The sequence below is a fragment of the Grus americana genome, chromosome 1, assembly GCF_028858705.1.
Source record: "Grus americana isolate bGruAme1 chromosome 1, bGruAme1.mat, whole genome shotgun sequence".
Taxonomy (NCBI): Eukaryota; Metazoa; Chordata; class Aves; order Gruiformes; family Gruidae; genus Grus; species Grus americana.
This window is the reverse complement of record NC_072852.1, coordinates 152,877,047-152,895,262: the sequence shown is the minus strand read 5'-3', so window position 1 is coordinate 152,895,262 and position 18,216 is coordinate 152,877,047. Positions and strand designations below refer to the sequence as shown.

Below are 18,216 nucleotides of genomic sequence, written 5' to 3'. Positions count from 1 at the left end.
AATAGAAATGATGTCTGGAATTGGTGGTAGATTGCACAGATTTTGATAGAAGTACCTTATACTTGATGGGATAAAGTGGAGCAGTGCAAAGAATTGCCGATTGAGGAGTGAGTGATTAAAAATAACGGAAAAAGAAAATTCCCTTTGCAGCAAGGTCCTAAATAACCTGAAATGGGGCAGCACTGCCCTTCTGGAGGACATAGAGTAGGGCGGTGTAGTAGTGAAGGGAAAAAAAAGATGATGAGAGTCTGGGCCAGACTTTTATTTGGATGGAAGGATAAGAAGGGCTAGGTCTTAGGAAACATAACAAACTGTTTGCAAAATTATTATGTGTGAATACTCTTTGCTGCAGATGTCATTTTACTTACCTGTTTTAAGACCAGATGAAAAACATAACATAGGCACTGTGTGATAGTTTTGTTTGTTTGCTTCTTTTAATATTGTGTCAAAATTGAGGAAACCATAGTTGGTGTGCATTTAAATAAAATTACATCAGGTAGGTTAGAATTACCCCATGGGGAGATCTCTGGGAAGCAGATTCACTTTGTGTTTTGGAAGACAAACTATTGAGGATGTTAGAACCTACGGAGGAAATAATACAAGAAGTAGCAACAATTTGCATGCTAAATGCTAAACCAGAAGACTGCTCAAAACAAGCTATTTAAAGGTTAATTTGAAACAGAACTTTTACTAGATTTGTGTAGGTGAAGAGACTAAAAGTGTTGTCTTTCTCATATCTTTGTAGAAGTGATAATTACTGTAGTTTGCTAGCCCATGTGTTTGGGTGGTCTTAAACTGAAACAGAGTGAAGAACATTTACTAATGCTTTGACAAAGAGTTACAGGCTGGCATTAGGCACCATAACATTTCATATTACAAAGAAATAAGACACACCAAAAAAAGCTAAAATTTGGGCAAAACTGAGCAAAGGCCAAGTGCTGGCCTTTGTCCAAGTTCATTGATGCTATCAGAAAATTCATCAACAAAATGTGACAGCATAAATCCTGTGGAACAAAGGAAAATACTCTTGGATCAGTTTTAGCTGCCCAGGTGAAATAGTGCTTTAATTCTTAGGCAGTGTTATCTGCAGTATTGCCTCATAGCATAAAGGCAGTGGAGGTGAAGTTAAAAGAAGGGAGAGTTGGATTTTTAGTTCTGAGAATCTTGTCCAGCTCCTTTGGATAATTTTGTATGAAGCACTGAATGGCCAAAAATACCTACTGTAAACTTTACAGTTCTCACAGAACATTTGGCTGTCTTCATTGTGATTAGTTTCAGATGCTATGGTCTATTAATAAAATAATTTATTGAAATACAGCACACAAAGTGTGCCTGGAACAAAGTCTAAATATAGGCAGTGGTATCAAGCAAGGCTGTGTTTTCTCTTTGGCATTCTCATTGAGTTTCTTGTGAGGAAAAACTGTTAGTGTAAGACAACGTAATTACTGAATAGCTTAACAGCAGTATTCTAGAGATGGCCAGAGCTGTCTCAGCGTAGTCTAGGTCAGCTGCATAACAACTCAATTTACATTAATTCTACTGACCACAAGAACGTTTGGTTTTGGGCAGAATCAGTGGTCTTAGTCAACTATGGATAAATACTCAACTAAATCCCATGAGGTCCCAATAAATCAATTCAAGTCTTTATTTAATGGTTAAGGTGGGGGGTTTGATGGGATTTTTAATTTTATTTTTTCCCCTCAGTTTACATACCTTAGCATGAGTGTGTGAATTGGTGGGAATATTCAGAAAGAAATAAGTTAATAAAATGACAGGAAAGCAGCTGTATTCATTTACCATTTAGAGAGAGTGGTTGAAATGTCTACCTTAAAGTTATTAAGAAATTAAAATGCTTGTTATGATTGTGCTCCCCTCCAAAAAGTGTGTCTGTGTGTGTGCTGGAGGATGCACAAAAGGGACCTACAGGAAGGGTTCTGCTGCTGAGCAGTATTTGAGGGGGGAGAGGAATTCTAGTAATGTTTAACAGCACATCTGAAATATGACCCAGATGGTGATGGTGGGCCTTGTTTGTATGCAAAATCTAGCAGTATAAGAAGGGACCAAAATCGGAAATGAATCATGAAGTCTTAATTTTTCTATGTAGTTTGAATAATTTCCTTTGGATGTTTTTGTGCACAGGTTGGACAGATAATGCTGATTTTTTTTTTTTTTATGTTGGCCTTGATTATACAGGCACAAAAATTTGAGGGGTTTTTTTTGTCTCATTGATAATCTTTTCTTGTTTTTTAGGCTGTTGAAAATCTCTGTTCTTACAAAGTTTCTGCTACACTGTACAAACAGCTACGACAAGTCTGTGAAGATCATGTGAAAGCACAAATCCTTCAATTTAGAGAATATCCTTTTCTTGTCCACAGAAATGGTTATAATGGTTAGTTTAAATCATTATTTTCTAAAACAACACTTTGTAAAGATGACACCAGTAATTGCCAATGTGTTAAAGAGGTTCTTTGACCACTTACATGTTTTCAAATCAGGCATAAGCACTTTCAGTCATCTGGGAGAATAATTTTTGTGTACCGATAAGTAGCACGCTACTAACAATTTACTTACTTGAATAGGAATGCAAATTTTACACCTAATCTAGAGAATTTCAATAGCACTACAAGATTTAACAGCAGGTATGGATATTTATGGCAGGTGAGTAGTGGAGATGCTTATAGTAGCAATAATGAAAAAAAAATCACAGTAATTTTCAACAGCAGTGTCTTCTGTAAAAGAATTCTCAAACATAAAGTACAACTTTTTAAGCAATAATAACTACTGGTCAGCAGCAGTGTGTCATGGAGGCATTCAGTGAGCCCTTTAGTTATCTCATGTGTACCTTGGAAAGCTCTCGGGAGAGAGCTCTAAGTTCAGGAGATCACTTGGCTGTCTTGGGACACACAGTAACCTGAAGTTTTATGGTAAATGGTTTTCCGAAGTTACATTGCCAGGCTTTTCTTCTGGCTGAACTGGTCACAGAAGTGCCTGTAGATCTCCTCTGGACACTTGGGTGCAGGCAGCCCTGGTTTCTGAATCCCATTGTGCTTTGCATACTGAGACCATGCTTTTTGTGATAGTTGTCTTTTGTGTAATAGCCAAGGGGTTGCGATTGCTCAGGCAGTAGATCAATAGAGTCTACACCCACCTGGCTGTCCCCGCTTTCCTGGAGGGTGCCTTTGCGAACAGATGCTGGAGAGTGCCATACTGAACAGATACTACAGTACTTTGGGTGCTAGCAGTGTTTCCTAGGTCTCTGTAGGTATTTTGTTAGCAGAAAATGATAGGTTAAAATAGAAAGAAGCAAGGGACTGGGCTGCAGAAAAAACCTGCTTTCCAGATGAATGCCTTAAACGTGCTTTGGATTGTGACTCTTAGTTTCTCAGTTCACTGCATTGCTCAGGTAGATGCCTACACTCATAAAGAAGATTTATTTTTTTTCCCCTTCCCTGTCATTTAACCAAGTCCCAACATGGGTTTTGGGTTTGTTTGGGGTTTTTTTTGAGTCCTAGCTAAGGAGTCTGGCTTCTACATAGTATATAAGAAACATTGGTACATAAATCAGCACTGTGAATTCACATCTTATCTTGCAGCTGATTTTTTCATTACATTGATGCATTTAAAATCACATATAACTAAAAAGTACATTAGCCAGTACAATAGTCTCTTAAATATAATTGATCTCTGAGAACCAAATCTTATAGTCTGCTTTAAAGCAGTTTAATCAACCAAGTTTTTGCATCCCTGGCTTTTCAATCTTCAGACAATCTTCCAAAGAGATGTTTTAAAACTGGTGGTTTAAAACTTTTCTTTCTCCCTCCCCCACTCCTCCTTCTGACAGAACTGATGGTTTGGAGTTGAGAATTTTGTATTTTACAGGTATACCACTTTATATCCCAAGGACATGAGATCAGATTAATCAGATTTGGCCAGAGGGAGTTGGAGATGATACTGTGCAGGAAAGGAAGGTAAAGCCACATTTGGATTTACTCGTACAATACATTAGAATTCTGAAAGCATAAATAACAGTTGGATCTGTTGTGTAATGAAGAAAAGTATATAGTTTACTTAGGGAGACCTGGAGATGTATATGAAAAGAGTGGTATTTGGATTTGTTGAGGATTATTTAGAACTGTAACTGCTTTAAGAGATTAGGGTCACTCTTCTTGTGCACAGTGCGAATTCATTAAACAAACAAAATAAACCTTTCTACCCCTCTCACCTCAGTTGGTGACAAGGTTGTTTTTGACACTGGTAGGATTTCTCATTCAAATCTATATCGAAGTTATACAGTACAGTCACTAGATGGTATTACTGAAGAGCCGTGAGTGTTATTCCTTGAAAAGATAGGGAGGCCTTTTGGAGAACTGCCAGCCCCTGGGCTGGGCAGAAGCTCTGCAATTAACCGTTTCTCCCTGGGCAGTACCAGTAACATTGGAATATCCATGGAGTAGCTTTGCTTAATGGCTGGCAAAGATCACCTCCAGAATCTGGCCTCAAAAGATACTGGCAAGCTAGTTTTCCTTAATACGTGCTGTACAGATTCTCTGGATAGTCTTTTATTTTTGAAGAAGATAAATAAATGCTGGCAAGATCATTGCAGACAAATGGTAAGTTGAACATTTGTTCAGAATACATGTCCTTGAGGTGTGAAATCTGGCAAAAAGGCATTTGTCATGGTTTTACCTTGAGACTGCGTTGCACCTCCTATTCCTCCAAGTTTCAGCGTTGCTTTTCACATTCCCCTCTGCTAGCTGGGTGCGGTTTTGTTGTTGAAAACTTATGTTCTGTTGTGTTGACTCTGACTTTCATAGGTTTCATATGAAGTTGAAATATCATTCAGAAATACATTGACATCGGTTTTCTACGGGTGGAAAGAAAAACTAAACAGGGTGAAATTGCTGTTTGTAATTTTAAATTATTGGAGAATCCACAATGTTTAGACAGGTCCAAGAGCTAGGTTAATTTATTACTTTTTTTTTTTTTTTGGCAAAGCAGAGATGATTATCCTGACTATAAGGCTAAGAAACAGGGAGGTTAAAGAGCTGAAATGCTCTTTTTTTTTTCTGCCCTTCTTGTCTCCGACATCCATGATGAATTATGTTACAGAAAAAAAAACCGCTCTCAAAGATACTTTGTGTGAATTGTCTCTTTAAGAATGCATCATTATAATTCTAAACCAACATTTTACAATGTGTTTTCATTGCATTGTGACTTAGCTTTGGCTACAGATGCCCAAAATTGTTGAATTTCTATTTTCATTCCTTGAATCCACCCCTTTCCCTGTGGAGGATGGGCAGAGGTACGTGATTTTTTTGTCTGAAATAAAACTGGAAAGCATTATGGACACTATTCAAACCAAGTTCAACAGACTGATGAAAATAGAGTTGAAGTTTATTTCTTTGAAAATGTAATTAAACTGGACCTGTGTTTTTATGAAAAGGCTTTTACTATGAACTCCGTTCACTTTAATTACTTTTGAGCATTCTTTTTTTTTTCTTTTCTTTTTTTTTCTCCTCAAAGCAACAACCTGTAGCAAGCGGCTTTCTTACCCGTGTGCTGAGTTAACACTTGTGGTATTTAAGAAAAACCATCAGCCTCACTGCTGTTTTACTTTAATATGCTTGGCCTGAAACTATATCAGCTTGAGAATTGCTTCAGAAGCAATGAAATCTTTTAGGGGAGGAGTAGGTGGACAGCTGGGGATAGAAATCTCTGTAGCTGGCCTGGGGGTGAGCAAGTTAGTTACTGACATCCTGAGTTACCCTAATGCTAAACTGAAGGCTGGGCAGCCTTTTTATGAGCAAAGTTAAAAATGGATTTTGAATGTGAAAGAGTAATAAGCTAAAAAACCACTTCCTTCTCCACTTTTTTAATTTAAAAAAGATAATGTATCTTTATACCTTCTTTCCCCTGTTAGAATTAATGTATCTCTATTTTTCTCATGAATTTTGGCAGCTAACTTTTATTATGAAAAGATCTGTTGCACAGCTTACTACTATCTCTGCTTAAAGCTTCTTTTTTTTTTTTTTTTAAAAAAAAGTGAAAACTGTGACAGCATGCTATTTCAGGGTGTTTACTGAATGTCTTGGTACTGCTTGAATGGCATATGTATTTCAGTAGCAGTAAAACTTATAACTAATAAAACTATTTAGTTAATGGTTATGAATTTGAAAACTCTTTAATGTACTTGGCAATACTGCTTAGTAATAGTACTAACATCAATAAATTACATACCAGTGGCTGTACAAGTCACCATAAAAGTTGAAAATATATATAACAGTAATTAAGATGCATGTCGATGTGATGTAGTTTTTCAGAAGTTGCTTTATAATTTCAAATACCACATGATGGTGAAGAGAAAAACATTTTTTTTATATATTTGCAGATTATGATCAGGAGCATTTTCTTATTTTTGGATCGTACATACGTACTTCAGAATTCAATGCTTCCTTCTATATGGTAGGTATCAATGTAAGTATTCCTTGAATCTTTGGAGTTTGAACATGCTATTATATTTGCAAAGGTTTAAAATAAAATTTTCTCATTATATTTGACCTGTGTAATAGATCTCTAAAATTTTTTGTTAATTTATGGAAATATGTGTGTCGGTGTATACATGCGTCATTTCCTCTTTCCCCAGGAATATTCATTGTAAAGTGAGGGTGCAAGAAGAAAAAGGTCTACGAACATATGCTTAAAAGTCAAGGCATAGGGTGAGACTGGCTGTGCAGAGGACCTTCTTGGGCTGCTGCCTCTGTGCTTCAGTGCTGGCCCAGCATTACTTTAGGTGCTCCTGGTTTTGACAAAATTTAACGCTCAACTTCTTGCTCAGGTGTTTTTTTTTTTTAAATGAGTCAGATACACTGACAAGGTGCAGGTCCTCTTTCCAGCACTGGCCTCCTGGGAGGTGAGACCTCTGGCTCAGAGCATTGAGATGCTGCCACTGTACACCATGTGACACCACGGTCACATCTTTGGGCATTCTGTTTTTAAGCATCCCTCCTGAAGGTCATTTTATATCTTTGCCCAAGCAAACAAACCCAGGCTTTGCTGAAAATGTCTGGTATCATTACTCCATCTAAAGCAAAAAAATATATAGATAAGGTACTGAAGTAAGAGTGTGCTTTTTCTCTGCCTTGCTGGCTTCTGTGCTCTCAGGAGTTCCTCAGGCTGAGGAACCTGGCATCCTCCTCCTGCCCCTCGTTCATCCTGTGGACATCTTTCTTCCTGACCTCTGCAGTAGTTTTCCTCCAACTCTTTGTGTTAGGCTTCCTTTTACTAAATGTTGTTGGAAGAGGTCTGTTCATACTTTCTGCCTTTTTTCCCCTCATACTGGGGAAATTCCCTTTATTGAAATCCTGGTGCGTGTGAAGAAGTTGGAGGTAACAGGTTTTATCTAGGATTCCTCTGATTTCCTTGGCCAAGACGATGTTTAATAATTGGCCACTTTGTGGCATGGAGGCACCATTCCTCATCCTCTTAGAATGAAACAGAATCTGATACAGGTGATCATAAGGTCCTAAACATACAGTGAATTCTGCTTTTGAGTGTGATTTATAAATTACACAGATAACTGATCCAGGGAATCTTATGTGAAGGTATATGTTCAGATTTTTTATTATTTTTATAATACTTTTTTTTTTAAAAATAAACAGAGAATGTGATAGTCTGTTATGTGAAATACAGACAGGCTAGTCACAGTTCTTGGCTGAAGTGTATGCATCTGGTAGTGTGTTCCCTGGTATTTTTATCATAATTCTTGTTACAGTTTTCTTAGTGGACAGTGTCAAAAAGAATATACACACCACTAACATATTCTCTTTCTGTGTGATATATATACACTATATGTATTTTATATGTATTTAGTTTTCTCAGAGTGGGATACAGATTTTTGAAAAGATTCAGCAGTGTGATTTACTAATTTTCAATATTCACACAGGGATATGGGCCTAGAGTTATTTAGAAATCACGTCATTAGTGACAAGCAAGTTCAAAACAAGACTATTGATGGAATCCTCCTGCTGATTGAACGAGAAAGGAATGGTGAAGCTGTGGACAGAAGTTTGCTGCGGAGTTTGTTGAGCATGCTGTCTGATCTGCAGGTGAGTACTGCAAACTTCACTAATAATAGCTATGTTTAGAAACAGAGTTTGGACTTTTCTAATGCATGTGTTGAACAGAAATAATTTTCTTCTTGTAGTAAATGTACTTCAAAATCTAGCTCTTAAATTTCTAAGATTGCACACTGGGTAAAGAAGAGGCAATCTTTTATTCTCTGCTTTTAAATGAGATCTCTTTGCCTATTTTCCTTAGCAGAGGTAGTGGCCTGCAGATTCTTAAATAATAGATTTGCAAGTCTTTTAATATGTGCAGTATTTTGTCTGTCTCAACCACTTGCTTTCTAATCCTAGTGCTGATTAAATGTAGGAAAAAAATAAGACCACCTCTGTCACTGTAAAAAGGCGTCATTTTTTCAAGTCCAGATCCTGGGTCTGTATCACAAAAACTTCACTGCATTGGCACCTCTGCTCAGAATTTGCCAAGGATAGAATGGGATGCAAAGTTAAGGCCAAGGTTTTCAAATAGAGGAGGTCAATCTGTAACTTAGTGGAACTTTCTGTTAACATAGATACTAAGTAACAAAATAGACTAAAAAAAATGCTGTGCTTGTAACTTTGGCATAGATTGTCCTCTAGTTGACATTGCAGCCTTGTGTGATGTGCAATAAAACTTAGGAGCTGTCTTTCATTCTTACAAACTGTTGAGGGTGCTCTGTTCCCAAGTGGTGTAAAGCTTTGCAGAACTGGCTGAGGGTTTAAAAAAAGGTTTGAAGAGGAAGACTGCATAAAACAATCCTTTTTGGTCAGGCAGCTTACCTGCTTTTCTGCCTTTCACATTAACCCTCCTGACTTTCAGCCGTAACTTTCTCTAGTATACCAGAAAAATTAATAACTAATTATTCTGTTCAAGAGAGAAGACAAACTTCTGTCAATGATTATTGAGATCACATAACTTGGAGGTGCAGATCTGCTTTATGTGCTTTTTCCCCACTTCTTTTCCCATTGTTATTTGCCAGGTTTCTCTCAATCCATCAGCTTTTTCTAGGCATTGACTTTTTAACATTTATTATTTTTTAGCAAAGTGCTCTGCTAACTAAAGATAAACATTCCATTTTATTGGATGCTTGTTACAGAATTGGATTTAAGTCTGCATTCTCCTTCATTGGCTCAAAAGTGTAGTTTTCTTTTTTCACCAGGGAAACTGACCTAGGCTAATCTGTTCTTTTATAATACCTGTCACTTCATTGAGATAGAGGTGTGCTCATAATCCTGTAATTATATGCCAGGATCTCTAGTTCTCCCTTTTTAAACAGAAGTTAGCTTCTGGAGAAAGATTAATTAATTAATTAAGCAAATCTGATATTTCATTTGAAAACAATCTCCTACTCATTCCTGATTTTTAGGCAATTATGTAGTTGAGGCCCAGCTGCTGAAAGTTGATTCCTGTTTACATAAATCCTATTCTATAGCTGTTTTCTATTGTAGAGCTTTACGCGTTTTATGCAGAAAATAGTTCCATGTACTGTTATGTTAATGTTTTTCCAGTTATCCTGAAGGAAAGGAAGGTAAGAAACGAAATCTAGTATTTGATCCTGTTGAACATGGAGCTAGTGTAAAGAGTAGGCTGAAACAATGAGTCGCTGTCTGCTTGTGATGCTGAATTAGCGAACAGTTATGCTCTGAATGCTTGTCAAGCCAAAGGTTTCATATTTAAGTTTGCATTGAAAACAAAAATCAAACTTTTAAAAGTCCTTAAGAGGAAACAAATGGTCAAAATGTAATAAGGTTTACAGCTCTGCTATGTGTTTTGTAAGAAATATTTTCTATTCTTCCATCACGCTCAAGGAATCTTTCCTTTTTCTTTTCACTAACTGTCCCTCTGTTTACATGTTATTCCTTAGCTACCTTCTCCAGACTGTTTTAACTATGTTATATAGCTGACCTTTCTAACTTACCTCTTTTCTATTCGAAACTGTTAATCGGCATGCAGAATTTTTTCAATGTCTCTGATTGTTGTTGGTGCCCTTTTTTACACACCTTGTTCCTTTCCTGGAGAAAGCTCATCTTTTTTGGTATAATTCATTTTTCCTGGGCCGCTGAGATAAACCTGGCAGATCTGAAGATGCGTTACTGAGGGTATTATTATTTTACTGATGGGAATTACCTGTTTTGTGCCAATGTTTCACTAGTTGGAAGATTTTGGGGTTTTTTTGTCACAGAAATATCAGTGGGAGTCTTGAGCTCAGATGGACCGGATGTCATTGCTGTGCTGTGATCTTGGGTACTGGTGTTGGTCTGTGTGCCTTAAATGGAAGCCTGAATATTTAGGTGATTTGAGTACTCATAGAATCATAGAATGGTTTGGGTTGGAAGGGACCTTAAAGATCACCTAGTTCCAACTCCCCTGCCATGGGCAGGGACACCCTCCACTAGACCAGGTTGCCCAAAGCCCCATCCAACCTGGCCTTGAACACTGCCAGGGATGGGGCATTCACAGCTTCTCTGGGCAACCTGTTCCGGTGCCTCACCACCCTCACAGTGAAGAATTTCTTCCTAACATCTAATCTAAATCGACCCTCCTTCAGCTTAAAACCATTACCCCTTGTCCTATCACTCCATGCCCTTGTAAACAGTCCCTCTCCAGCTTTCCTGTAGGCCCTTTCAGGTGCTGGAACACTGCTATAAGGTCTCCCTGGAGCCTTCTCTTCTCCGGGCTGAACAATCCCAACTCTCTCAGCCTGTCCTCACAGGAGAGGTGCTCCAGCCCTCTGATCAGCTTCACAGCCCTCCTCTGGACTCACTCCAATAGCTCCATGTCCTTCCTGTGCTGAGGGCCCCAGAGCTGAACACAGTACTCCAGGTGGGGTCTCACAAGAGTGGAGTAGAGGGGCAGAATCACCTTCCTCGACCTGCTGGCCATGCTTCTTTTGATGCAGCCCAGGACACGGTTGGCTTTCTGGGCTGCAAGTGCACACTGCCGGCTCATGTTGAGCTTCTCATCCACCATCACCCCCAAGTCCTTCTCCTTGGGGCTGCTTTCAATCCATTCCTCGCCCAGCCTATAGTCGTGCTTGGGATTGCCCTAACCCACATGCAGGACCTTGCACTTGGCCTTGTTGAACTTCATGCGGTTCACACGGGCCCACCTCTCCAGCCTGTCAAGGTCCCTCTGGATGGCATCCCTTCCCTCCAGCGTGTCGACTGCACCACACAGCTTGGTGTCATCAGCAAACTTGCTGAGGGTGCACTCGATCCCACTGTCCATGTCACTGACAAAGATGTTAAACAGTGCCCGTCCCAGTACTGACCCCTGAGGAACACCACTTGTCACTGATCTCTACTTGGACATTGAGCCATTGACCACAACTCTTTGAGTACGACCAGCCAGCCAATTCCTTATCCACCGATTGTTGCATCTGTCAAATCCATGTCTCTCCAGTTTAGACACAAGGATGTCATGCGGGACAGTGTCAAATGCCTTGCAGAAGTCCAGGTAGATGATGTCAATCACTCTTCCGTTATCCACCAACACTGTAACCCCATCATAGAATGCCACCAAATTTGTCAGGCACGATTTGCCCTTAGTGAAGCCATGTTGGCTGTCACCAATCTCCTCCTTATTTTCCATGTGCCTGAGCATAGTCTCCAGGAGGATCTGCTCCATGATCTTGCCAGGCATGGAGGTGAGACTGACTAGCCTGTAGTTGCTTGGGTCTTCCTTTTTTCCCATTTTAAAACTGGGGGTTATGTTTTCCCTCTTCCAGTCGGTGGGAACTCCACCGGACTGCCATGACTGAAACATGCTATTCCTGCACTGGGAAGTAAGCTCTGATCTCAATCTTTCCAAAACCAGTGGTCAGAGAACTTCTGTGTTAATGTAGTGTTATTCTGACACTTAGAACTGTGTGCATTCCTGAGATTTTACTTGCCCTCTATGCCTGACAGCCAAAATATGCTACCCTTACAGACAGTTTAATGTAAGTAACTAAATTAATTTCTTGAGCAGGTTTACAAGGAATCATTTGAACAGAGGTTTCTGGAAGAGACAAATTGCTTATATGCTGCAGAAGGCCAAAGATTAATGCAAGAAAGAGAGGTAGGTGCATGCTGTAGATGATTGCTTTTATGTTAGTTTTATCTGCTGTGATGAAAACTTCTGGTAGTGCCATGGTGTATTCATGTTCAATGAAATTCACTGGTACCCAGGTACGCATGTACACATTCACATATTTTGATGGGGACCACAGTATTGTATCAAAGGGAGGAGCAGACTCCAGATTGCCTTGGTGTTTGAAATATATAATTAGGGGTGGAGAAACCCTGTGACATTTGGTGTAACTAAAGTCACAGTACCAGAAAGTCATTCCACATTAAGCTTAAAGGTGTGCCATCATATTTTTTTTGCCCACAAGCTGTGGAATATCTATTGACATCATTTTACTATATGGTTAATAACTAAGTAAACTGTGCACTTCTTTACTATTTTGGTGCATTTATTTTGCTGTTTTGTTTCTTTTCCGTATTAGTTAAATAGCTTTAAGAAATTTTTGTTTTCTGTCCTCTTGAGATAAAATTATGCTCTGCAGTGGGCAGCCTGCAGATGTGATTATCTCTAAAAATGTATATAGGATCATAGAATGGTTTGGGTTGGAAGGGACCTCAAAGATCATCCAGTTCCAACCCCCCTGCCATGGGCAGGGACACCCTCCACTAGACCAGGTTGCCCAAAGCCCCATCCAGCCTGGCCTTGAACACTTCCAGGGAGGGGGCCTCCACAACCTCTCTGGGCAACCTGTGCCAGTGCCTCACCACCCTCACAGTGAAGAATTTCTTCCTAACATCTAATCTAAATCGACCCTCCTTCAGTTTAAAGCCATTACCCCTTGTCCTATCACTACACTCCCAGATAAAAGACCTATCAAAAGACATGTTTTTTGGTAGACTAAAATCCAGAAGACTACTTTTATTAATTCCTTTTTAATGCTGAGTCACTACAAACATTTTGAAAACACCTGTTTATGTTGCACTGAGGTGAATCCTTGTGTCTAATCCTGCTCCATTCACCTCATTCCCTGGCGTTCCACTGGGACCTGAGGTCAAATGCTTCAACACAGATTTTGAAACCGGGAGTCTTACTGCTTTTATACATGTAGTGGAAAGCTGTGGAAAAACGCAAAAGGAATAAGCTCCTAACTAATACAGTGTATACATTTACATGTTTATGCATATGCACATAATGCATACACATATATGCATATGTATGTGCATGTGTATGTTAGTGCAAATGTGTATGTATATGCATGTATGCATAATTGGTTTTGATCATTTGAAGGCTGAGTTTCATACCTGTGTCGTAAGATGCGATAAATGTGCTAACTCTCTACAGGGACGGATAACCTGCTGGAGAAACTTCCATTGAAATAATAGAACAATATAGTTCACGCCAACCGAAAATGTGCTCCGTGATATTTTAAGGGCTAGCTTAACTCAGTAGGGTTTTGAGAAAAAATTAACTTCCTCTGAAAAATTCTCAGGTTTCTCTTTTTCTGTTCCTTCCTGTCAGGTGTGGTTATAATGTTTTTAATATGAAGCAACATTGTTTAAAAAACATACATATTATATAATATGTAACAACATTGTGGTGGAATAGTCCTTTCCAATTTGTACTCTCTTTCAATTTGTAATTTAAAAAACTTGTAATGGCACAAGATTATCTGCCTTTCATACTTTTGAAGCTGAACTTGGCATTCTCTTGTCTCTCTAGGTCCCAGAATATCTTCACCATGTTAATAAACGTTTGGAAGAAGAAGGAGACAGAGTAATAACATATTTAGACCATAGCACACAGTGAGTACAAATTTGGACATTCTTAGCATAAGTCAAGCATCCATCAGAAAACAATGTGATTATCTGTGGTTGTAGACACGCAGAGATTATTTCCATATTATCTTAAAGATATTATCTTGTTGACAGAACTTGCGATACAGCTTGGGTTTTTTAAGACTTTATTTTTACCAAAACTGATTGCTTTAAAATAAAAATATACTTTGAGTAAGAGGGGAGAAATTTGTCCAGAAAGATTTATCAGTGTAAATTGAAGTTAACAAAAGGTTATATAACAACTCAAATTTGCATTATCATAGTAGCTGATGGTAACCGTTCATGTGCTGATAATAAAATTAACTACAAATCACTTCAGGGAAAGAAAGGAAGGTAAAAAAAAAAAGGAAAGAAAGAGTTAAATTATGGCAAGGATACAAGCCATGAACATCATTCGTGAGCAGTCCAGGATGTGAATTTACAGTATATCAGCTTTGGTGCAGCTGCTGCCATTGTATTGTGCAAGGTAGCTTGTCCTTTTTGCCCTCAGGTGTGGAGTAATAGTGTGTGTTTTGCTAGGGTAAGAATGTGCCTTCAAGAAGAACTGCCGTGTCAATGACATGCTATAAATCCACACATAATTTCTCCTGCAGAAAGCTGTTGCATTTTTTTTTAATAAAGAACATAACATTTTATTTTTTCATTTTCTAGATGATGTATTGGCATTTCATTGAGTATTAAAAAAACTCAAAAAAAAAATAATCTTTTTAACTTACTGTTTTCTTCAGACATATTTTATATATACATATACATACACACTTGAGTGTGCCTTGCTTGTCGTGGTACAGATTTGAACTTGAATCTTTTTTCTGTAAATGCTGATTGCAGGATGACTAGCTTCTTCAGGCAAAATCAGTCACAATAAAATATATGGAACTATTTCTATGTATAAAGTTAAAGCATATAAATATATTTATTTACTATTTAAGTAAAAATAGGTTGATACCATTCTATTTTCAGTGTGTTTAGATGTACATCAAGTCCTTGCTTCGAATCTAGTCCTTAGTTAAAGGCTTAGAAACCTACTTTTAGAAGGCTTCGCACTAATTTCCTTTCTTTGCATTAAGAAACAGCACCTCCTAAAATTAGTGCCTCTGAGTTGTCCTCAGGTCATACTGCCTCTCTAGGTATGCATGACAAGAGCATAAAGCATGTTAAATTTAGTTACTAGGTTTGATCTTGAGATGAAAATGATACTTCCAGGACAAAACCATCACAGGAAACACCATCCAAAATACTTCAAACCAGATTTAGGCAACACGTGGAGTGTGTGGTGTTGCAGCCCATAGAGGGATTTGTTCAGCCCATTGGTACGCACCTCTTTCTGCACGGTTGACCAGAATAAGCATGTCTCCTGGTCCGTCAGTAGATGACCGAGGTAGATGACTTTGGAGTCATACAAGAAGGTACCTTCAGGCTCATTCATCAGCTAACAGTCAAGATGAACACTCATTTCTATCTGCTTGTTAAGAAATAGTGCCCTGCCTCTCAGTCTCAAGCAGACAAATTCTCCTTACTTCCCCTGTAGGCAGAATAGGTCTTCCAGGGCAAAGGATTTTATTTTTTATACAACCTTGATTCCCTCTGCTGTTAGAGACAGTCAGCAGCTGTAGATAGCAATAATTGGAAATTTCAGGGAATATGGAAGTAATCATAAAAATGGCTGTATGTGTTAAGACTAAGGGTTTGCTTACAGCCACTGAAGGGAAAGAATAGGGTGAGTATATGTGATACCCTGATGCTCTCCTAGTATCGGCCTGTTTTCAGCTCAGGGTATTTTCTGAACCTGATGTGGTTTGTCTGTTTGGATCTCTTTGAAATATTTGTGCTGTCACTGGGATTCACATAAGCTTTTCCATCTGTGCCAGCCTTTGGCAAAGCCTTCCACCAGTGCACTAGCCACCGCATGATAAATCACCTCCTTTTCTTTAAGCCTGGCTCCCAATGCCATCACTGATGACCCCAGCTCTTGCGTTGGAAGGGAACGTGATCAGTTAGTTTCCTTTCGCCTTTAACCTGGCTGTCAATGCGCTATATCCCTGCTAAGTCATCTCTTTCACAGAAAGAAGAGTCCTAACGCATGCAGTTGTTTCTCTTGTAGCTGCTGCTGCATACTTTGATCACCCCTATTCCCTTCTCTGACCCTTTCCAAATTCTAATTTAATCTTTTGAGATGAAGGGACTAAAACTACATTGTATGGAAGGTCAGGTAAATTATTGGTGGGCTGTTTCAGCAAAGGAAGTGACATAAAGTGGATGCTGCTATGTAAAAGGCTTCCATCAATGTGAGTTGAGCACCTCTCTTTTAGAAAATCTAAATTAAGGGTCTGAGAACCAATTTTATAAAACAATGCAGAAAAAAGAGGTTGGTCTTCTGTTGTCATATTGTTTATCATATTATTTTTGTTATCTTATGATAAACAATAGAAGAAGTTTAAATTAGTTATCCCTTTGCACTTCAGGCATTTCTTTCTTTTAGGCTGTAAAGGATGGAAAGGAAAAGTTGCCATTATTTTTCAGTCCTGTCTAAAGTGAATGTATCAGCCAAATATTTCAGTAATAGTAAAAAGTAGGGGAAATTCAAGGACAAATTTAAAATGTTTTGCAAATTTGAGTCTTGTGGTTCTAGCTCAATTTGTGCTTATGTGTGTAACACAATTGGATGAAAAGGTTGAGTTTTGAACATCGCCACTGTGTATTGTGTTATTATGGAGTTCAAACCCTGGGAGGATTTTGCTTTGACTTGTTTGTTTCCAAGAAAATGTCAATTTTACTTTTTCTCAGAATTTTTTTATACTGATTTTTGGTATCTAAGCTTCTCTCTTCTACTGTGTAAAAACTTGGTTTTTAGTATTCAAAACTGAATTTTCATTTTTAATTACATACATGGTTTACTGTTTTCTCTCTTGACTTACATCACATGACATTTTTGTCTTAATTTTTAGCCTCTTTTAAGTAGAAAATTGTTGATTTTTTGTATTATAATGTGAGTTATTCACAAATACATTGTGACAGGAGGCAATTCCCTTATACTCTAGTACTTCTAATATACTTTTCTTGCCTTATTTAGGAAACCACTGATTGCTTGTGTGGAGAAACAGCTACTAGGAGAACACTTATCAGCTATTTTGCAAAAAGGTATTTTTTTTAAATTTATGTAATCTCCGATAAGCAACAGATTCTTATACTTTGCAATAACTATAGGCTCCACAGCTTTTATTTAAGGAGGTGTATCTGCCATGGAAAAAAAACTTCCATGGATACAGAAAGCCAACCCTATCACACTGTTACACCCACTGTGGCATGTAAATTGTATATGTGGAAACAAATATCTAAAATATAATTCCATATTTTTAAAGGTTGCTAAACCTCCTAAATCTCCTTTGACTTGCAGCAGTGGGCTTAGGAATTAAACCTTTGGAACTGCTAATTTCCTAGAATTATATACACTTCTAAATTAGAACTGCAGTTACTGTCTTACCTTCTTGTATGTGATAATCACACAGCTCAAATGCAATAACTTCATGTATTCTTGTGATTGTACAGCTCGAGAATCATGAGTTATTGGAACTGACAACATTGCAAGGCAATGCACTTTCATATGCTTTTGTCTGTATTTTACATTTTGTCTGGCAATTTCAATATGAGCTGCAGTCTTCCTAAGAAGTCCTTATCCAGACATCAGTGTCTTCAAATCACCATTTCTTTGTTCCTCTTAACTTTTAATCTTTATCTTTTTCACTGAATTTCTGGGTTTGATCAGTGTTCCCTCATCTTTTACTACTTTAAATGGTCCTTTCCTTTTCTTGCATTAGGCATCTTTTTAAGTTTTAGATCTTCTAGCAAATAATCCTTATATCTCTGTTTCCTTTACTGCTGCAAAACAGATGTCCCTAGTAGTCTGGTATCTTCAAGCTCCATCGTGTCTTTGTTTGTTAATACTTTCGGGTTGTTACACATACCACTTCTTTTGTTGTTCCCCCTTTTAAAAATAGACATATGCTCACAGTTTTCTCTGAACTACTCTGGGAATAAGTTCTTTTTAACTGTTTTCAGTAAATTTATAAAAATAAGCGTGGTCACTCCAGTTCAGCTATTCTTAAGCTTTCCATAAACAGAAGGTAATAATAATAATTTTTCTGTTGATATATGTCAATTTTGCTTGCTGTCTAAATCAAGTATTATTTTAAAGTAACTTTTCCAGTGATACATTTGTTTATCAGTTGGCTTAACCAGAAAATATGTGTTCTTGTTTTAATCTGAACTTTTTCTC

General features: G+C 38.0%; 1 protein-coding gene across 6 annotated transcripts in view; it reads left to right on the top strand.

The window, feature by feature from the left end:
- CUL4A (cullin 4A) overlaps nucleotides 1-18,216 on the top strand; it is a 43,729-nt gene that overhangs the window by 3,106 nt on the left and 22,407 nt on the right. For 4 of the 6 annotated variants that reach the window (XM_054801720.1, XM_054801746.1, XM_054801737.1 and 1 more), the window contains exons 3-9: nucleotides 2,251-2,355; nucleotides 4,542-4,610; nucleotides 6,389-6,462; nucleotides 7,943-8,105; nucleotides 12,070-12,159; nucleotides 13,828-13,910; nucleotides 17,014-17,081. In XM_054801720.1, coding sequence (XP_054657695.1) covers nucleotides 2,251-2,355; nucleotides 4,542-4,610; nucleotides 6,389-6,462; nucleotides 7,943-8,105; nucleotides 12,070-12,159; nucleotides 13,828-13,910; nucleotides 17,014-17,081 — 652 coding nt within the window. Of the gene's footprint in view, nucleotides 1-2,249; nucleotides 2,390-4,541; nucleotides 4,611-6,388; nucleotides 6,475-7,942; nucleotides 8,106-12,069; nucleotides 12,160-13,827; nucleotides 13,911-17,013; nucleotides 17,082-18,216 lie in introns of those variants that run through there. The other 2 variants (XM_054801728.1, XM_054801765.1) reach the window with 2 other exon arrangements.